Raw genomic sequence first — 22,710 nt, 5'->3', positions numbered from 1 at the left:
ATATGGGGTCATCCATTTAAGATGGATGACAAAGAATTTCTTCTCTCTGATGGTAGTGAATCTCTGGAATTCCTTACTGCAGAGGGCTGTTAAGGCTGGGTCACTAAATATATTCAAGGCTAAGAGAGACAGATTTTTAATCAGTAAGGGGAATGGGGAAAAGGTAAGAGGGTGGAGTTGAGGATGATTAAATCAGCAATGATCTCATTGAATGGCCTGAATGGTCTACTTTTGCTCCTAGTTCTAATGGTTTAACTCAAAGGCATCAATCTTTGACAGTCTGAACAAATCCAGAGACTTCATTACCCAGAGTGGTTAGAATGTGGAACTTGCCACCATAGGAAGTAGTTGAAATGAATAAAAGCATTTAAATGGATCTAAACAAGTACAGGAGGAAGAAAGGAACGAAAGATATTGACAGTGTGAGATGAGGCAGCCTGTATGGAGCATAAACTCCAGCAGACACCACTTGGACTGAATGGCCTGTCGGGTGTGTTCTATGATAGATTACTGTATAAGTAATAACTTTGTATGTTTCTCAAAAATAACGAAATGATCCCCACAGTGGGATTGGGAATCTCTGGATGAAAGGTAAGGCCATAGCGCCAGTGCAGTAAGTGAATTTGCTTCATGACTATTGAAGAATTGAACCAGTCTGAGATATTTGACACCTTGAAATGCATTTTGTAAATGCCTATTTTTTGATATTTGATGCCTATAATACGGATGCTAATTCTGAGCCCATTGGTCAATTTATCTTGTTGTCCATTCTGTGACAAAGGTCACAGTTTGGAGACAACAGGTTTCAGTAAGGTCTCTGGCCATCTTTGTTACAGCTACTCCTGATGGAAAGAACCTGTGACTATGCTGTCCCCTGCTGCTCACTCTTCAGAGAAATGCCCAAAGCACAAAAGGTTGAAAAGTTCCCATTAAAAATTTTATTGTCATTAATTAACCATATTTTAACCAACAGCTATTGGTATTTGGCTACGGTGGGGACAGGAACGGCAACTGGCATCACTATTGGGAAAACAATCGATTAGGTGGAGCATTCCGTGTAACAGGAGTACACAACGCAACCTTTGAGATGAATATCATCACCCGTTTGGCAGAAATTGGGAAAATCCAACTATACAGGGGCACACCTGCAGCTTCCTGAACTGAAATGAAACTTTCACCAAACTATACAGCTATTCATTGCAGAGGCTGGACCAATTAGAATGCACAGAAAAATTCTGACAATTGAGAGAACCTAAGACTAATAGAACCAGAGATAGTAGGAACTGCAGATGCAATGTCAGCTTTCCTGCTCCTCTGATGCTGCTTGGCCTGCTGTGTTCATCCAGCTCTACACCTTGTTATCACTGATAGAACCAGTTGTTTTCTTCCACTGGAGTTCTGTAAACGTCAGGTGAAATATTTTAAGATTAATTGATGGTTTTGAGAATATCAGTTGCAGTTGCTTTGACTTAAATTCTGTCCCCAAATAAAAATTGATCCGTAAAATTAATGGCCCCGATCCCTCATTCTGGATCAGGTGGCCACAGACTGGCAGGATCCCAAAGCACTGACTCTGGTGTTTTGTGTTATTTAATCATCCGGTGTAGGCATCAATGGCTTGATCAACATTTGTTGCCCATTTCTAACTGCTGTTGAGGTGATGAGTATCTTCTTAAACCACTGCGACGCATTGTGTGTTTAAAATACAATGAAGATGCTTTCTCAGCCATTTCAGTGGGCAGTTAAGGGTTAACTACATTGCTTTGGGTCTGGAGTCACATGCAGGCCAGACTGGGTAAGGGCAGCAGATTTCCTTCCCTGAAGGACATTCATGAACTGGATGGGTTTTTAATGGCACTGGGTTGTTTTCATGGTCACCTTTGCTGATATAAACTTTTTATTCCAAATTTATTTAACTGAATTCAAATTGTGTAACTATTGTGGTGGAAACAACTCTGGATTACTCAGAGTAGCATAATTGCGATGACACAGTTCAACATAACTTGAACCCAACCTCCTCTTACTCCTCATAAACTGGACAAAACCCGCTCATCTCCTGCCTGCTAGCAGTCATGGCCCAGACCCATTTGCTGGCACTAGATGACACTAGTGCTGACCATCCAGTTGGTTTCACAGTGCACCATTGTGGTGACGGAAAGTTAAAGTCAGACAAAGGTCACTTTCTTTGTGTTGTCCAAATTGCAACTAATCCAGAGAGACCAATGAGGTCTGACCTAAGTCAGACGGAAGCATACTGGCCACCACTTCGGGCTATAGGCCCAGGACTCAAGGCTGTGGATTATGAGAGGATTTTTGGAGCATGGAATATTTTGGATCAGGGCAATATATTAACAGTAGGGACACAGCATCAGTCTGAGCAAACAAATAGAGGAGTAACAAACAGAACGGCCTCTTCCTATGTTGTAAATTTCTGTGATTTTAGTCATTAATCAATTTGAAGGAATCATTTCAACAGGAAATCGAAAAGAATGTTCACACATTGATGAAGAACTCACGCCACAGATTTGCAAATGTATCCTGTATACACCAAACTTTGAAATCTCAAAGGATCTAAGGTCTGGGAGAACTTTTTCCATTTGATGGACTATTGACTAAAAATCTATATTGGTTCTCAAATATAGAAGTAAAAGAGAGACACGATATGAGAGAATATTCCCCCTTATTCCTTTAATTTAAGGCTGCAGCAGTCACTACAAAGAAAACAAAAAAATTACTAGAATCCTTATAACAACAAAGGAAAAGAGATCAACTCTCAAACAACTGAACAATCAAACAACTGTAGCAATAGGGCTTTAAAGAGACAGTATTCTTTATGGTCAGCATGCTGAGGAATTTATTCACAACATTCAGAAATCAGATTTCTGCAAATTAAGAACCCTTGTTACCATTTTCAGCTGACTGGAATCAGAATCTGATCCTAATGTCCCATTTCTTTGCTGCAAAGACTTTGCACAGGATGGTGACGTCGCTGAAGTCAGTATGGCTCAATAGACAACCCTCCCCCACCATTCAGTCAGAGACTCTAAAACAGAAGAACTCTTACAACGGCTATCATACTTGGAAGATTTCAGTTGTCTGGAGTTCGTATTGTGTCTTCGAACCCAAATGCACTACTTAAGACAGTACAGTCAGGATTGAACCACAGCGAATCTTGAAAACAAACATTATTGCACCAGTTTGCTCTGGAGTGAGGTGGTATGCTCTGGGAACAGTGACAAGAAGCAAACACTCAACTGCATACTGAAACTTATCTTCAGTGAGCTACAAGAATTACCCAACTCACTGGCCCTTTCAGTACTGTCCTTATTCCAAAACCATTGTTTTAAAAGACCCAAAATGATAAAGCTATAAAATCCAGAAGAGATTCAATTGCTGAGCAGACTGATGACTTTGACCTCATGGTCATGATTATCAGAGCATTTAGGAGGGTGAAGTAGTTATTTCTTGCATGTAACTGGAGGGAATTCTGACCGTTGCAAAAAAGGGAAATTTATTCAATCGAAATACAGGAGCTCAAAGACACAACACAACACAGTGAAGGCTCATAGCCACAGTCAGATTCTGGAGAATTAGATGGAAATCAGGTTGCTGAAGCAAATTTAAGATTGGAAAATGAGTCCAGTGGGTCAGCTCTTAAACACCTTGCAGTGACTGCTTTGAGCTTTTGCGGCCAGTGAGCTAGATACAGGCAACTGGTGAACACCCCAACAAAACAATGGAACGTAAGAGAATAAAATAAATGAATAGATACTGAGGTTGAGTTTGCACCCAGACTCTCAGCTCGTCTATTAACTTCTAACTTGAAGATATTCCCAGGAAGATTTGCTAACTGTAGTTGGACTACAGACAGAGTAACAAAATCCCATTTACAATCCTACTTACTGTTAACCAGCTATCTACGCAGGACAATTTATGATTTGACTATACACTGTCAGGCCACAAAGATCTTAACTGCTTTATGTTAATTTTATACCAATACCAAAACTTTTTATAAAAAAAAACTTTGAAAGTTTGATCTGGATGTTTTTAAATTAAACACTGCTTTGTTTACAGTCCCTTTGCAGTATTTGGTTCAATTTGTACCCAAAGGAATACTGTCTCTTTAAATCATGTAAATTTTAATAAACATTTCATAATCAATAATCTGGAAGAAAATGCTTTATGAAAATTTGTCAAAAAATAATGACTTTTTCACTTTCCCACATGGTAAGATGGAGTAGAAAATTGAATTGTGATTGGCATACTTGCAAATGATTAACACAATTGTCCAAAGTGTATGGCATTTGATTAAAAGCTCTACCAATTCCCTCTACCTACACCTAAGTAAACTGGTTTCTGTTCTAAAGTGCCATGATTATGCAAAAATACTCCTGTGTATTTTTCTTTTGTGCTTATTGAGGTCAGAGGTGAGAGTGTTGGGAATGAAATTGTGTCACTTTTGGCTGGCAGTGTTAGTATTAAACACCCCTGCTTGGAATATAACTGACATGAGATTGAATCATGCTCTTTCCAGTGTGTCCCAAGCTGAAAGATCACTCAGTAAACCATACACTGTGCAAGGCTCCTCCATTGCTCGTCCCGTTTCACTGCAGTCATTTTGTATTCCTTTATTACTGCTTGTTCCCTCAGACTATAAACATGTTCAGACAAACCTGCTGGGATGATTTGTAAACCACTGAGAATAATCTTTTTCCTGGTTTTTCTCCATCCTACCACTGGGATAAGTAAACACATGATTCTCAAATCTAAGAACATGATGCATTTTTCTTGTTATTGTGGTTGTGACATTGTGACATACAAACTCCACATTTGCAAAGTAGCTAAAGTACTGTGTCCAGTCACACACATGGACAGAGGCTTAAGTCCTCATATTAACAGCCCGAGTCAGGACAATCTTGAGGGCCCTTGTGGCGCAGTGGCACTGTCCTGACTTCTGAGCCAGGAAGCCTGGATTCAAGTCCCACCTCCTCCAAATGGAGGTTACTCCAAAACTCCAAAAGTTATACCTTTGAACAGGTTAATGAGAAGGTATTGACAGGAGAACTCTGCTGCTCAGTACAGAGTCAATGTGACAGCATGCCGCTTGCTTAGTTTCCCCACACAAGACCAGGGCTGTAACAAAACGACAGCTTCAGTTGGGTTGCTAGACTAATGTCAATTTGTCCTTAGGTATGTGTTGGTGGGTTTATGACACAATGGTCAGTGAGCTGAGACCTGCCCAACTCACCTCACACAGAATCCTTATAACTAGCCTACACACGTATTCAAGGCTTTCATTCTGCTAGTCTGGGCTGGATAAAACAGGCCAAGCCACTGCAGAGATTTACAGATTGTGCTTATTTTGCAATTCCTACTTTCTTTCTACATATAAATATTTCAACTTTGGTTTTTACTTTGAGAACTGTACACCCCACAGTTAAAATGAGCAGCAAATTGCCAATCCGGAATTAAAACAGCACAGCATTGGGAAATCTGACATTGTTGCTGACTTCCTGCTTTCCAAGGTCATTGCTACTGTTGTGTTTACAAATCTCTCTCTTGGGAACTTACTAACTGCTGGGCACTGCTGTATAACAGATGACAAGCAGAGTGAGAGTCACATCTCTTAAAGGGACACACACACAAAATTTGGCACATTGATTGCACTGCAAAAGATTTACGATTACCTGTTGACTTATTAGTGGGTGGTTGAAAGATTTTGGATGATTCCCTGCACTGCTCAGACTTCTAATCTCCCAAAATGAATGATCCTTTCATATTGTCCTGCCTCCACTCCTCCTTCCTTCTGTCTTAACACCCGTCACTATTTCCTTTCCTTTGACAATCCTCAATCTGACAAGGCCAAGCGGTAAATACTGTCTGCTAATACTACAATTCATTGATCCTTGGTTCAATACTCCTGTGTCTTGAGGCTTGGCACAATTGTTGGGTTTCCATGAAACACCGTGCTTACCAAAGGCTCTTTCCTAAGCTCTGTGCCACCTCAGCTAAGGCTGGTTCACAGCTACGTGAAGAGATTGCAATTCACCACAAAATGCAGTGTAACTGTCAACAAAGTCGGTCTCAGCACCAATTCACAAGCCACAAACTACAACCTGCAGGAACACAGTTCAAAATTTTAGGGGTTTTACTGAAAATTCAAGTATGACTTCATATGGTAACAGAGCCTAATGTTCTGGGTTTATTTTAGAAGAAAAGTGATTTTTCAACTTTACTCAGAAGCAAGAGAAATAAAACTGGGAATAGTGATAGACATTACTGAAGAGTCACGGCTGATTGAGAACCTCAGCAACATGGGCAGCAGTGGGAACAGATATCACTCATGATTTCTTTTGTAGAGAGAAGCTCTGAGGATGGATGACTGTTCTAGAACCTTGCACTGAGAAGAGGTTTTTTGAAGAACTTTCCCTCAAGAGTTGAACTGTGCACTGGAGGGAATGGAACTAGGACAGACAAACAGTGCAAAGGATGAACTTGCTGGATTAAGACACTGAACCTAGTTCTGTAGCACGTAGTTAATAATGATCACTGACTGTTTTTAAATGTTGGGTAAGTCTGTATGGTGAAGGCGAGAGAAGACTCCAACAAAAACTCTCAGGTAGTCATCTTTGCTTAATGCCTAGACAGCTGGATAAGTGTTTCCTTTTTATGATGGAAAGATTTAAAATGCTGCAGAAACACACTCTGGTAAGTAAAGCTCACTCTAATCTTCAATATCAGAATTAATGACCTAAATTTACTGACATCCCTCGCATTAGGAATAGTGACCCACAGGTTAAACTCAACACCAGTCAGCTCTCTCTCTAATGAGGCCCTATGGTCCTCTGTCACTATGGTAACTTTACCTCACTGAACAACACAAGGTGTAGCCTGAACCGATCCTCAAATACATTGTTCAGCCTGACTCAACCTTGGTCAGGTCCCAGTTAGAGAACGTTCTGGACATTGTACCTTAAGAGGGATGTATTGCCAACTTTTAGGGCAGGGGGAGCTTAGAGAGTTGAGGACAGGTTGCACAAACCTAACAATTATTCTCAAGTTTAAAGGGCAAGGGGTGATTCAGGCAAGGTGTTTGAAGTGATTCACTACAATTGTTACAGAGAGTATGTTCTCTGGAGGGAGTTGTCCAGAGCTAGGCCTTTCAGGGATGATGTCAGGAAGGGGTTTTACTACAGAGTAGAAATCTGGGACTCCCCTTCTCTGTGATGGTCAGGGTTAAATGAAGTCCTTGAGACTGGGTATAGTACAAGTAGTGAGAATGAGCAAGTGTGGAGTTCCTGCTGACACCTGGTCTTTGAAGACTAAATTTGTTCCTTAGTTAGTATCATTTTATCAGAGGTACATTGTTTGGTTTTTAATTGTAAATATAAACTCAAAATAACTCTCCCCAAAAAAAAACTGCTCCCTTCTGGTAGGCTTCTCTGATTTTGTGTTGGTGATTCCAGCTTTAACTATAAAACAGTGATGTTACTTTGGAAGATGCCAGCCAGTCATATCGGTAATGTGGAGTTTGGAAATCAAAGATCTGTGACTGTTCCTTGGGTCCAGAATTCAACAAACAATTCAAAGCCAGATAGTCCTTAATTTTGAGACTGAAATAAGCACATTTATTGGGAAGAGGAGGCACTTGCAGTGATCATAAAGCAGGTTTTAGAAGCTACCAGGCAGTATTCCCTTATGCAGTGAGGCACTGAGTCAGAGCATCAGATACAGTGGGTGAAAGCTGGTTTGAGAAATATGACTGGAGAGAGAAGATGATAGACTGAGGTTCTACAAGGGCAGCAGGAAACTGGACAATCCTTCAGGTCTGAAAACCACTGCACAATCCTAGAGTAAGCACAAATCAAAACTGGAAAACTGCCTTTTTCAAATAAATGTTGATAGGCTGTCTCAAGGTTGTAGAAATCACCATTAGACATTAATATATAGTCATCAGTCCCTCCATTTATCAAAAATGATAACAAAAAGCATTCATTAAGAAGGCTATTTGTGCAAACAGCATTAATCAATGCACAGACTGCTGGTGAAAGCTTCACTTAATAATTGCAGCCATCTCAAGCGAGCTGGAGGTTTGGGACGAACAGTAATCAATATCTGATGATGCTATCCCATTTCACACCAGCTCCAGTCCTGTTCCCTGTTTGCTACAATTAAGTTTACAATTCCAACCAATTCCTCCATCTTACTTAAAATTTGAGTTAAAAATCTTCCAACCCCCAGAGCTCTGTACAACTTGAACTGTCTGCAGTTTACCATATTGAGGCACAGAAATATTGCTGTAAATATAGGCTGTACCCCAAATTTGGTTTTGAATTTCAGTTCTATGCCAGCTGACGCAATTATTTAGCAACAGGTTTTCTGATCCTTCAAGAATTCACACTGTAGATATCAGGAGATACAATGGAGGTTCCACTGAGGTCTGTTTGAGTGAATGAGAAGAGATTATTTAGCACCAGCTGGGGCAGGTGCCAGCTGCAGCGAGTGGTTAAGGGCTGCATGTTAACAGGCACCCTCTTCATAACATCACAGTGCACACAACTCAGGCAGCAGTTACAGGAATGTGATGTACAAATGCTAAGGCGAGATGCACTTCTTGCTAAACCTATCATTTAAAAGAAAATATTTAGCAGACTGCTCACATTGCAAGCTAACTAACATACTTTAATACCCAATTAAAGTTTGGTATGCACTGACAATTTTAAAACACTGCCCACTTAAGCCAAAAGAACAGATAATTAAACACTGTCAACCCTGAACCCCTTGAGCCCAATCTGTAAAGATGCCAGAACTACAAAGCAATGCGTTAGGCCCAGCAATAAAAGATAAATTTTAAAAGGGATTTAAAAACTAACATATACAAACTAATTCATTACCATTTAAAGCCTTTTGCATCAATGAGTGTGGTGGATTGAACAGCAATATTTGCTGCAAGAACTCATTGTACAACAGAAGCTTTCACAATTTTGACACAAATAAATATCTTTTGATGTTAAGGAAAGAAAATAAATCTGTTGCTACACCTCCACCGTGCAATTTTTTTTAAACCATGAAAACAAGTGAACTGCTGGAGTTCCTGTGTGAAGGTGAATTTTGCAGTTTTTCACCAAGTGAACAGTGTTCTTTACAAACTCAGAGCAACTTAAAACCAAATCCTTTGTAAGAAGCTTCTAGTTTGAAATCCTGAGCAGATCCCCTGAAGTGTCATAATATTATTTCCATGTTCTCCACCTCAAAACACACTTCAAATGGATGAATCAAGGTCCTGGCAGTGAATGTTGCTGCAAGGAACAGGGTCAGTTTGTTTCAGTAGTTCAGGAAGGGGAGGTGCATGCTCCCATTCCCCACCCGACTCTGATTTCTTGCTATTCTCTTCTGAAGCTGTACCTGGGGTAAAATCCATGGAAATTCTGCTGCTGTTTCCCCCCCAAAATAGTTTTCTCCAAATGCTGAACAAAGAGGGTTGGGTCTTAACTGGGTGTGTCAACAATGTGAGACATTGCGCCCTGATCCTCTGTCACCCAATAGCTACACAGCCCCATTTCAGGAATCATTCACTGATGATCAGGAGCAGGAACCTGGCCTGGTTTTCCTTTGCTAACCAGGGGTAACTGGACCAATGCAACCTATCCCCTAGAACGCTGTCTCAGCTCATCACCTGCTGGTGTGTGCGACACAGTCTTGCAAACACCAGCATTCATTATCCAGCCGCCCTACCCAACCGAACCCAACCCAAAGTGTCTGAGAGGGTCAGCCTCCCATCCTGTGATCGGGTACAGGAGTAGGCAAAGATTCCTGAGCCATTGGCGGGGAGCTGGCACTTGACAGGTTCTTGATGACAATTTGTGAATGACCAGTTTAATCTGAGAATGAGGAGAAAGAACTGTCACCAGTTTAAAAACAAAACGCAGAGAAAGAGAGCAAGAGGACAAAGTCATTGGCTTTGAAAATGTTTGCACTTCTCCCAGGGACTGAGTGTGTTAAACGATCCTGGGGGCTGATCGGTCGTTGGTTAAAGTCTTTCTAAGTTTGACCCCTCTGCGAATCATGGACAAAACATCATCACCTCCCTCAGTTGGTGAGGGAGTAGCAGCAACAGTGTGGACCCCTGCAGTCCTTTGGGAATCCTCAGCAGGGCCCAGGTGCGGAGTCACTCCGTTTCCTGTATTATTTGTTGCTGGCATCAATTCTCGGGCATTCTGGAGGTTGGGGGCTGACCGCTGGAGGCCACTGACCTGGAGAGGTTTCTCTGGCAGGAGGAAGTAGCCAGGGGTCTGGGCCATGCTCAGGCTTTGGGTCGAGCTGCAGATTCCCTGCTTCCTTTGCACAAAGTTGGAGCGCCCTCCGTGCAGGCTAACACACTCCTCACTGCCCGTCCGAGATACTGCCAGCCCTATCGGCTTGCTGGCCACAGGTGGCCCTGGAATTGGCACCATGGGAGTCCGGATGGGAATGGGCACACCGCTGATGGTGCCACGCCGAAAGGTCGGTTTGCTGGAAGGCTTTCTGCGAATCGTAGCAACGTGAGACGTCATCATGGGCTCAGGGTCAACCAAGAGGCTCACAGTGGAAGCTGGCCGCTTCGCCTGGAACATCTTCCTATAATTCAGGCTGATGTCACTGTTTCTGGGAATGGTAGATGATTTATCAAAGTCAATCTGATCAGGCAGCTCCTGCTCTCCATGCAGAGAGAGGTAATCATAGTCAGGCACTGAGAGAGAAACAAAGACAGAAATTAATACATCAAGACACATACTGAAGGAAACACTGAATGCAGCAAGCACTGTCAGTACTTTGTAAGGCTGTCTGAAATGTCTGTGCTTCACTGAATGACAGAGTCCAGCTGGGGGCTTTCCATTAAAATGCTGAACATTTAGTCAAAAACAGGAAGAAGTCTTTCCCAAAACCACAGACGGTGGTGTTCCCCTGTAACTGCTGCCCTTGTACTGACTGTTTCAGGAGGTAGGGTCGGCGCTGAGGGAGCGCCGCACTGTCGGAGGGTCGACGCTGAGGGAGCGCCGCACCGTCAGAAGTGCTGTCCTTTTGATGAGATATTAAACTGAGCTCCTGTCTTTTGGTGCTGGATGTGATCAAGGAACCAAAGTTTTCACAAATGTTCATCATAAATTGGTTACATTTGTCGCTCATCTTACAACTGATTGTGGGATCTTGATGCGTACATAATGCGAGCACTCAAGAATGGGTCAATACCTTAAGTTGCTCTACATCAACCCTTGCACCCATTCTCCCTGGAGATTGCTGACTCTCAGCAATTTGACCTTAGGTTAACCCCTTAAAACTACCAGCCTCCAATTTACTATTTTATAATAAATGACACAATTTCATCACTCACCAACCAGGGACTGTTCCTTCTTCACTGCTGTAAAACAACCAGCAAAATTCAAACAGATGTCAGTAAAATGCTACAAAGAACCTTCACCTTCAACAACTCCCAACCCTGTCAAGTACAAACAGCCTGTATCAGAACCTGTATGAACAGTGGGACAAGTCTGGGATTGATACATGGCTTTGGGGATGAATGGGACACAAAGATTGGTTTGGTATTGATTCAGGGCTATGGGGAGAGAGTGGGGTGGTGGGATTAATTTGAGATTGATACAGGGAAATGGGGAGAGAGTGAGACAGTGGGGTCAGTTTGGGATTGCTCATGCTAAATGCCTACAGGGAGATGATGGGAAATTTATGTGACAACAGACTACGGTCTTATGACCAGCAATGCCACTTGACAATATTTTAATGACTTCTTTGATGTTTGTTAATTTTGTCCCATAATCTGTTCAAGAGTTTACAAGGAGTTGATGGTGTATTGGTGTGGCTATTGGGCTGGTACCCAGAGGCCCTGGTTAATGCTCTGGGGACTGGAGTTCAAAGCCCATCTGGTGCAATTGACATTAATTAATAAATCTCAGATCAAAAATTAGTTCTGATAATGGTGACCACTGTCAATTTTGGTAAAAACCCATCTGGTTCCAACTCCACTTTGATTTAGCCTCCTCCCCTCTCCCTACCTCTTCCTTATCTTTGATGGTCTTTGTAGATTTGTGATTTGTCCCAGCATGATTCAGATGGAGCCTGTCCCACCACAACCAGCTCCCTCCTTCCCCAGTACGGTTACCAATGTCTGAATTCGGACCTGTGTCTCCCAAACCAGTCTTTGAGCTGGGTTCAAATTCATGGGACAAGATTGCAAAGGGAATCTAGCGGGGAAGATGCTGGAGCAACAATGGTAGAGGTTTCCGAGGCTAATCTGGGAGGCACAGCAGAAATTCATCCCAAGGAAGAAAAAAACGTACTGAGGGAAGGATGAGGAAACCATGGCTGACAAGGGAAGGCAGGGACAGCATAAAAGCAAAAGCATCCAATGAGGTAAGGATTAGTGGGAAGCCCGAAGATTGGGTAGCCTTTAAAAACCAGTAGAGGGTAACTAAAAAAAGCTATAAGGAGAGGGAAGATGAAATATGAGTATAAGATGATCAGAGGATTAGATAGGGTGGACAGTGGGAGCCTTTTTCCTCGGATGGTGATGGCTAGCACGAGGGGACATAGCTTTAAATTGAGGGGTGATAGATATAGGACAGATGTCAGAGGTAGGTTCTTTATTCAGAGAGTAGTAAGGGCATGGAATGCCCTGCCTGCAAAAGTAGTAGACTCGCCAACTTTAAGGGCATTTAAATGGTCATTGGATAAACATATGGATGATAATGGAATAGTGTAGGTTAGATAGGCTTCAGATTGGTTTCACAGATCGGCGCAACATCGAGGGCCGAAGGGCCTGTACTGCGCTGTAATGTTCTATGTTCTATTAAGCTAGCTAGTAATATACAAGTAGATTGCAAGCATTGTTTTAAACATGTAAAAATTGAGAGAGGCAAGAGTGCACACTGGACTACTAGAAAATGAGGCTGAAGTAGTAATAATGAGGAACAAAGAAATGGTGGAGGAACTGAATAGGAACGGTGCATCAGTTTTCACAGGGGAAGACACCAGCACTTTAAGAGAGTCAGGAGGCAGAGGTGTGTGTAGCGGCCATCACTGAGGAGAAGGTGATGGGGAAGCCGAAAGGTCTGAAGGTGGATAAATCACCCGGACCAGATGGACTACACTCCAGAGTTCTGAAGGAGATAGCTGAGGAGTTGTAGAGACATTGGTGGTGATCTTTCGGGAATCACTGGAGACAGGGAGGGTGCCAGAGGACTGGAAAATGGCGAATGTCACACCCCTGTTTAAAAAGAGAGGAAGGCAGGAGACAGGAAATTATAGGCCGATTAGCCTAACCTTGGTCGTTGGTAAGATTTGAGAGTCTATCATTAAGAACGAGATTATGGAGTACTTGGGACTGCATGGTCAAATAGGGCTGAATCAGCATTGCATCATCAAGGGGAGGTCAAATCTGGTGGAATTCTTTGAGGAGCTAACAAGCAGGTTAGACAAGAGGGAGCCAGTGGTCATGATCTATTTGGATTTCCAGAAGACTTCTGACAAGGTGCCACACAGGAGGCTGCTAAACTAGATAAGAACCCATGGTGTTAGAGGCAAGGTACTGGCATGGATAGAGGATTGGCTGACTGGCAGAGAGAGTAGGGATAAAGGGCAGCAGGATGACAGCTGGTGACTAGTGGAGTTCCACAATGGTCAGTGTTGATTTCACAACTAATCATTTCATATATTGATAATCTGGACGAAGGAACCAAGGGTATTGTGTCATCTGCAAACTTAGTAGCAACAATAGATAGAGGGTCAAGTAGGTATGAGGAAGCAAGGAGGCTGCAGAAGGACTTGGACATGCTAGGAGAGTGGGCAAAGAAGTGGCAGATGGAATACAATGGTGGGGAGGTGGGTAAAGAGTGTCAGGTTATGCAATCTGGTAGGAAGAACACAAGCATAGACTATTTTCTAAACGGGGAAAGGCTTCAGAAATCTGAAACACAAAGGGACTTAGTTCAGGATTCTCTTTAGGTTAACATTCAGGTTCAGTTGGCAGTTGGGAAGGTAAATGCAGTGTTAGCCTTATTTTCAAGAGGGCTAGAATACAAGAGCAGAGATGTACTGCTGAAGCTGTTTCAGGGTCTGATCCGAATGCATTTTGGAATACTGTGAGCAGTTTTGGGCCCCGTATTAAAGGACGGATGTGCTGGCATTGGAGGAGATTCAGAGGAGGTTTACAAGAATGATCCTAGGGATGGAGGGCTTGTCATATGAGGAGCGGTTTAGGACTGATTCTGTACTTCATGGAGTTTAGAAGGATGAGGCAGGACCTGATTGAAACTTCCAGAATACTGAGGGGCCTGCATTCAATGGACATGGAGATGACGTTTTCACTAGTAGGAAAGACAAAGACCTAAGGGCACAGCCTCAGAGTGAAGGGGTGAACTTTTATAACTGAGATGAAGAGGAATTTCTTCAGCCAAAAGGAGGTGAATTTGTGGAGCTGCAGAGGCCATGTTATTGATAGGTTCTTGATGGGTAAGGGAGATCAAGGGTTATGGGGAGAAAGCAGGAGAATGGGATTCAGAAACATATCGGCCATGATCAAATAGCAGAGCAGAATCAAATGGACCAAATGGCCTAATTGTGCTCCTGAAACTTATGTTCTGTAATACACTTCAAAGGCTTTGCAAGTAAATTGATCAATTGGAAACATGGCTGATTTTCTAGTTAAAAACTGAAAGAACCGTGGATCCTGTAAATCAGGAACAAAAACTGAAGTTTCTGGAAAAGCTCAGTAGGTCTGGCAGCATCTGTGAAGGAAAAACTCAGAGTTAACGTTTCGAGTTCTGAGGAAGAGTCACCAGACCCGAAACATCAATTCTAGGTTTTTCTTCACAGCTGATTTTCTGATAATGTTTAATCAATGTAAAACACCACGGGTGATCGGGTGGTGGGGAGAAAAGAAGCTGTTTGGTTGTGTCCAAAAGCACTTCCTGATATAAGAAGTAAAATGTTTTTAAAACCCCATCTGGTTCACTACCGTCCTTTAGGGAAGGAAATCTGTCATCCTTACCTGGCCTGGCCTGTATGTGATTCCAGACCTATGGCAATGTGGAAGACTCTTTGCTGTCCTCTGAAATGTCTAAGGGCAGTTTAGTTTGAGGTCAGTTAGCGATAGGCAACAAATGCTGGCTCAGCTCATGACACCTACACCTAACTGACATATTTAAAAAAAAAACTTTCCCTAGTTTCCCTAACATCTTTCTGTCTGTTCTAGAATCATACTGAGCAGAAGAGGCCATTGAGCCAGTTAAGTCTGCACCAACATGTGAGAAAAACCTGACCTTCAACCTAATCCCATTTACCAGCACTTGGCCCATAGCCTTGAATGTTATGACATGCCAAGTGCTCATCCAGGTACTTTTAAAGGGATGTGAGGCAACTCCCCACACCACCCTTCCAGGCTGCCACTACCCTCTGGATAAAAATGTTTTTCCTCATATCCCCCCCAGACCTCCTGCCCCTCACCGTGAACCCTGTGTCCCTTTGTGACTGTCCTTTCAACTTAGGGAACAGCTGCTCCTTATCCACTCTGTCCAAGGCCCTCATAATCTGATACATCACAATCAGATCACCCCCCCACCCCCAATCTTCTCTGCTCCAATAACAACCACCAAAGCCGGTCCAACCTTTCCTCATTGCTTTCATTTTCCATCCCAGCCAGCATCCTGGTGAATCTCTCTCTGCACCCCCTCCAGTGCAATCACATCCTTCCTATAGTGTGGTGACTAGATCTGCACACAGTACTATAGACGTGGGCTCATCAAAGTTCTATACAACTCCAACATGCATTTGTAATCCATGCCACGATCGTTAAAGACAAGTGTCCCAACGGCTTTATCACCACCATACTAACAAGCCTTACCACCTTCAAAAACACTCCAAGGTCCCTTTGTTCTACAGAACTTCCTGGTGTTCTGCCGTTCACTGAATACTTCCTTGTCCAATTAATCCTTCCAAAGCGTGTCACCTCACTTCTCCGGATTAAGTTCCATCTGCCACTTATCTGCCCATTTATATCTTCTTGTAGTCCAAGACACACAACCTCACTGTTAACAACCCAAGCAATCTTTGTGTCATCTGCAAACTTACTGATCCAACCTCCCCCCCCAGTCATCTATGCCATTTATATAAATGGTGAATAGTAGAGGACCCAGCACAGACCCCTATGGTACGCCAATGGACACTGGCTTCCAGTCAGTAAAAGCAGTCTCCTGTCATTACCCTCTGTCTTCATCAACTGAACCAATTTTGAATCCACTTTGTCAAATTATCCTGTGCGCATTTGCCTTTGCTAAGTCTCTTATGTGGGATCTTGTCAAAGGCTTTGCTGAAATCAAATGCTCTCTCATCAACAAATAATTTTTTTGTCAATTCATATTTGATGCAATGCCTTGATTATGCAACCGGCATTACTTCCTGAAAATAGACTTGCACCTTTTTAAATTCTTGTTGCACGACTACTTTATAAAGGTGTAGGTGTTTCTGACAAGGTCAGATTTTATTACTGACCCTTACTTGACCTTCTGTAGCACACCAGAGTGATTTCTGAATTAAACATAGCATCTCGTTTGGCCATTTTGAAGGCAGTTAAGAGTCAAGCACATTGCTGTGGGTCTGGAGTCACAAGTAGGCCAGACTAAGGAGAGATGACATTTTCTTTTAAAAAGGATATTAATAAAGCAATGTTTTCCCAAAAATAATGTCAGCACAGTTCCATGCTCGAAGTTGATGAATTTGTTGTTACAGGCTTACATAATTAACTGAATTTAATTTCCACACACTGGAGGCATGACATGACTCAGGAACATAGGAATTAGGAGCAGGAAATTCAGCCCTTCGAGCCCACTGTGCCATTTAACATGATCATGGCTGATCTTATCCTGGTCTTATTTCCACTCTCCAGCCTGCTCCCCACAGCCCTTTATCCCGCTTTTCATCAGAAACACATCTAGTTCTTTCCTGAATCAGTTGATTGATTCTGCCTCCACTGCACTCTGGGGCAGTGAGTTCCACAGATTCATGAGCATCTGAGAGAAGTAGTTTCTCCTCATCTCAGTTTTGAACCTACTTCTTCTCACTCTATATCTATGCCTTCTTGTTCGAGACTGCCCCACAAAGGGGAACATCTTTTTAACGTCCACCTCATCAACACCCCTTTAGCATTTTACATATCTCAATCATATCACCCGCCTCATTCTTCTGAACTCCAGTGAGTACAAGCCGAAACTATTCAACCACTCCTCATCTGACAGCCCTTTCATCCCTGGAATCAATCGGGTGAACCTCATCTGAACTGCCTCCAGGGACACAACATCCTTTCTTAAATAAGGAGACCAAAACTGGACACACTTCTTCAGGTGTGGTCTCACCAATGCCTTCTATAATTGTAACAACATTTCTTTACTTTTATAATGTTGTTCTTTTACAATAAATGCCAGGATTCCAAATGCCTTTATTATATGCAGCACCTCCATACCCACTTACTGTGATTCATGCACAAAGACACCCAAGATCCCTCTGCACTGATGCACTTTGAATCTGCTTCATGTTTAAATAATAATTTGCCAGTTTCTCTTTCCAGCCAGAATGGATAACCTCACACTTATCCACATTAAACTCCGTCTGTCAGATTCTGGCCCCTTCTCTGAGCCTACCTATATCCATCTGTAAATTCTTTATCTCCTCTTCACTGCCTTCTTTCCTACCACTTTTAGTATCATCCGCAAACTTTACTATGTTACCCACTGTTTCTGCTTGCAGGACTTGGATTATTCCAGGCCCCAGGTTAGTGATTCAGTAAGTCATGATGTTACTGTACCCTGCTCTGTACATTGCTGGTTCCGGTTGCCTATCCTAGCTTTCGTTGCTGTCTCATTGGAGTTTCTTACCCTGTGAGGGGATGGTGTCCTCTGAGCAGGAAGGTGTCGTTGTCTGGGTGCTGTAACCACTTGAACAATGCAGAGAATCCCGGCTGCTCCTTTGTGTATCCACATTCATTCCTTGACTCAAGGTTAAGGCAAGATGTTCACGAGCACTCATCTCTCCAACCTGTGGCTGCAAACACCCAACAACAAAGTGGATGCAGTTTGATTATTAATATTACTTAGCAGGGAAACAGCACTCAACTGGCTGGGAGCAGAGAGAATCAACAGGAATTAAAATACACAAGGTTAAATAATCTGTTCACATCAATCCCAGTGGTAATGTGTGGTCCCACACTGTGCAGTCAGTCATCACAATCTCCCATACAGCTCCATGTGTAACAGTCACAGCACAATATTATTCCTCCTTTACCTCAAACCATGACGACTCTTTACATTAATCACAGTTAAAAATATAGGGGAATGTATTAAGTGACTTGACCTTCCAATGGGTTATGAGGCCAAGTAAAAAGTCAGAGGTTCCTGATCAGAATAATGAGGAGTCAGGAATAATCTGTGCATCCTTCATGGAAAAATGGGTTTAATCACTGCACAACAGAATTCCTCAACAGAAAATGTCAGACTCACACACTGATGCTCAGTGAGAGTGCAGTGTGCAATCAGTTCACCAGATCTCCAGTGCCCCAAGGAGATAGGTCACAGGACTTCTGACCTTTCTTTCACACATAACTGTCTCTTATCTTTTGGATGAAAATCTCAGTGGGATAACATTCAAGCCTCGTTCTATCCTTTCATTGATTTCAGGAGGTGAGCTATCTCAAAACATTTGCTACTTTTCCCCAAAGACCAGAAGTATTTAGTCATTGCCCAGAATTGTTACACATGGAGCTGTGTGGGAGTTTGTATCACTGACTGCACAGTGTGGGGTCACACATTACCATGGGATTGATGTGAACAATGGGCAGTAGAAATTCAGTTGCAGTTGAAATTTGGCAGGTCACCAACACCTCCCACCCCAGGACCTTCTGTTGCAGGTTCAGTTAAAGGACTGCCTTGAATGAAGTTGCTATTTGGGACTCAGTTCCTAATACTCACATTCAGGAGTCAGAAAATTGTGCGTTTGAGTCCAGAGTCTTAAACTTCATAATCCAAGCTGAAAGTGTAAGAGCGGTAAACAGGGGGTGCAGCTCTGTCAGAGATGGCAGCTACTGACGAGCACATCAGCTCTCGGTGGATATAAACAACTGCATCAGACCGTTTCTAGATGGGCAGCATCTCTTCCACTAGTCAATATTTTTTCCCCCCTCAATCAACACCAGGAAGAAACATATCTTGTCATTACCACATTGCTAATTGTGGGATCTTGCTGTGCATAGGGACTGCTATGTTTCCTGCATCACAACAAGATCACACTTGTGTTGGAAGGCACTGTAGAAATGAAATTCTTTATTTTTTACTGGGGGCTACCTTGTATGCAGCTGACCCTGCTGTGGACTGCACTCTCTCCATGGCCTGTGTATATACACCAGCCTCCACTGGTGCCTGGGCTCCATTCTCTCCAACCATTTGATAAGCAGCTGCTTCATTCGGCTGGAGGCTGTTAATCTGCAACTGCTCTATCGGTGCCAATTTTGCCCAGTCCTGGTTAAAAAAAAGATCAACGGCACAATTATTAAATAATTTCAGAGTTACCACATTCTGAACTGTTTTATGGGCAAATGATTTTAAAAATACAGTGTGGAATACACCACAGAGTAATAAAGCAATTACAACACACAAAACTAGCTCTACTGCACAAGGTTACAGTGTGCTTCAGGATAGAGGGTTAAAAGGCACAACGTCATACTGTCTGCTCACTGATCTGTTTAATGTCCAGAAGCTGGATGGGTTGTTTATGTACACTGTACATTATCCAAGATTTTACGTTCAGTAATTGAGACTGCCGATAACTGAATAAGAACAATTGTAAGTATCACCAGGGGCTCTCCAGGGTTGGTGAATCGTTATCAGCAAGTAACAAGAAGTGATTACATAATCCAACAGCCTTAATCATCACATCACCTACACAGGTTTTATACACTGGTTTAACCAATTCATTTACCATCACCAGACAGACCCGTCCCCCACCGGTGCTGTACCCCAGTGTTATACAGTGACAGACCTGTCCCCACCGGTACTATACCCCAGTGTTATACAGTGACAGACCCGTCCCCCACCGGTACTGTATCCCAGTGTTATACAGCGACAGATCCGTCCCCCACCGGTACTGTATCCCAGTGTTACACAGTGACAGACCTGTCCCCACCGGTACCGTATCCCAGTGTTACACAGTGACAGATCTGTCCCCACCGGTACCGTATCCCAGTGTTACACAGTGACAGATCTGTCCCCACCGGTACCGTATCCCAGTGTTACACAGTGACAGGCCTGTACCCAGTAGTATTGTACCACATCGTTCCCTGTAGAGCCTGCTACTGTTGTGTGCATTGGACTCAATGAATTCTTTCAAGTGAGAGAGTTGGAGCTGTTCTTGAATGAATGGAGTGTACATTATATAGCAGGCAGTGATTGAAAGCAGTCAGGGTCATGAGCACCTTGACGAGTTCCTATTACCACTGCAGTGTGGAGAGGAATTTCCTAAAATTTCTCTCTCTAGATATACTCTGATTTTCCTCTCTTGGAGACCATTTGGTTTGTGGTGGGGTGTTTGTTTCCTTAATCAAGAGAAACACAGGATAACATTTCATTGCTGTAAAAAGTATCCAGTATTGTCTTCAATACTTTCCAGTCCTACTAGAAAGTGAAGTCTACACTGCTCAGGCCTTCAGCCAGCAAGGTGAAACATGCTCACTGCTAGCTGCAGTGGAACATGGCAGCAGCAGGAGGTTAAGCAGGTTCTCACCGAGCTCTCACCCACTCAGCGTCTCCTTGCAGCTACCCATATCCCTCTCACTCACTAGCGCCTCACCCTCCGAACCCTATACTCAACTAAGCTGTCCCTCTTCTCACGTGCTCACTCACATCCTTGCCTTCAAAGCAACAGGAACAGGAAGGCATACAATCACAGAATCATACAGCACAGAACAAACCCTTCAGTCCATCGAGTCTGCACCAACAAAAACTGCTCTAAATCTGCACTCTCTCCACTTTCCAGTACTAGGTCCCTAGCCTCGAATGTTGTGACATTTCAAGTACTCATCCAAGTATTTTAGAAAGGTTGTAAGCCTTCCCACCTCAACGACTCTTCCAAACTCCCACCACCTTCTGGGTGAAAATCAATATCCTCAAATCCCCCCAAACTTCCTGCCCCTCATCCTGAACCCATGTCCCTTCATAGCTGACCTTTCAACTAAGGGGAACAGCTGCTTTCTGAGGAAGGATCCGTTCTGAGGAGGGGTCACTGGACCCGAAACGTGAACTCTTTTTTCCTTCACAGATGCTGCCAGACCTGCTGAGCTTTTCCAGCAACTTTGTTTTTGTAGCTGCTTTCTATCTGCCCTGTCCTTAGCCCGCATCATCTTATTCACTTCAATCAGGTCCCCTTTCAAACCCCTCCTCTCCAAATAAATCAACCTGAGCTTATCCAGTCTCTCCTCATCGCTGAAATGCTCCATCCCAGGCAACATCCTGATGAATCTCCTCTGTACCCCCTCCAGTACAATCATTTCCTTCTGATAGTGGGGTGCCCAGAACTGCCCACAGTACTCCTGCTGTGGCCGAACCAAAGTTCTATACAGCTCCAACATTCTCTCACTGCTCTTATAATCAATGCCTCAACTGACAAAGGCAAGAGACCTGTACTCCTCCTAAACTACCCTATTAACCTACCCTTCTGTCTTCAGTGATTTGTGGATTTCTCTGCTCCTCTGAGCTTCCTAGTGTGCAGCATACATCCAGTACTTTCATATTGCACTTTGGAAGAAGTAACACATTTTTCAGGGTTAAATCCCATCCGCCACTCATCTGATCAATCTGTTTATATCCTCCTGTAACCTAAGACCTTCTTCCTTGCTGTTAACTATCTGGTCAACCTTCACATGGTCTGCAAACTTACTTATCATTCCCTTACACATTTTTTTCTATATTGCTTATATATATCACAAACAATAAAAGACCCAGCTAGCATTGATCCCTGTGGTATGCCACTGTACATCTGTCTCCAGTCGCACAAACTGTCTTCTACCATCACCCTCTGTCTCCTGTCACTAAGCCAATTTTGGATCCACCTTGCTTAGTTCCATGGATCCTGTGAACTTTTACCTTCTGTATCACTCTCCCATGTGGAACCTTGTCAAAGGCCTTGCCAAAATCCATATAAATGACATCAACTGCATTAGCCTCATCTACACACTTGGCCGCCTCCTCAAATTTATAAAGCTGACCTCCCTCTGACGAAGCCATGCTGACTATCTGACAAAACCTTGCATCTCCAAGTGGAGATTAAGAATTTTCTCCAAGGGTTTCCCTACTAATGATGTGAGACTCATTGCCCTGTAATTCCCTAGTCTGACGCTATCACCCTTTGTGAAAAGTGGAACCACATCAGCTGTCCTCTAGTTCTCTGTCATGTCACTGTGGCCAGCGGAGAGTTTAAAAAAAAAAGAGACAGGAATAAAATGGGAGAAATTGACACAAAAGAAGTTCCACTGAAAGAAGACAATGAGACACGTGAGAGAAAACTGGGTTGCTGCAATTGGTAAATGAATACCAATTAATCTGTGATAGTAGGAACTGCAGATGCTGGAGAATCCGAGACAACAAGGTGCAGGGCTGGATGAACACAGCAGGCCAAGCAGCA

General features: G+C 43.1%; 2 protein-coding genes across 3 annotated transcripts in view; one reads left to right on the top strand and one right to left on the bottom strand.

The window, feature by feature from the left end:
* The window catches only part of LOC109936721 (CMP-N-acetylneuraminate-beta-galactosamide-alpha-2,3-sialyltransferase 2-like), a 39,354-nt gene extending 34,581 nt beyond the window's left edge, over window positions 1–4,773 (top strand). For both annotated transcript variants that reach the window (XM_048608153.1, XM_020535320.2), the window contains one exon: window positions 974–4,773. In XM_048608153.1, coding sequence (XP_048464110.1) covers window positions 974–1,159 — 186 coding nt within the window. In that variant the 3' untranslated portion in view covers window positions 1,160–4,773. The remainder of the gene's footprint in view (window positions 1–973) is intronic.
* The window catches only part of LOC109936720 (protein MTSS 1-like), a 58,281-nt gene continuing 38,234 nt past the window's right edge, over window positions 2,664–22,710 (bottom strand). Inside the window, exons 6-9 of the mRNA XM_048608504.1 lie at window positions 19,380–19,553; window positions 17,919–18,084; window positions 11,372–11,398; window positions 2,664–10,729 (exon numbers count right to left, since the gene is read on the bottom strand). Of these exons, the coding sequence (XP_048464461.1) occupies window positions 9,999–10,729; window positions 11,372–11,398; window positions 17,919–18,084; window positions 19,380–19,553 (1,098 nt within the window). The 3' untranslated portion in view covers window positions 2,664–9,998. The remainder of the gene's footprint in view (window positions 10,730–11,371; window positions 11,399–17,918; window positions 18,085–19,379; window positions 19,554–22,710) is intronic.

This window comes from Rhincodon typus, chromosome 19 (assembly GCF_021869965.1).
Source record: "Rhincodon typus isolate 14 chromosome 19, sRhiTyp1.1, whole genome shotgun sequence".
In the NCBI taxonomy this organism is placed as follows: Eukaryota; Metazoa; Chordata; class Chondrichthyes; order Orectolobiformes; family Rhincodontidae; genus Rhincodon; species Rhincodon typus.
Note: the sequence above shows the minus strand (reverse complement) of the source record. Positions and strands in the feature narration are given on the sequence as shown.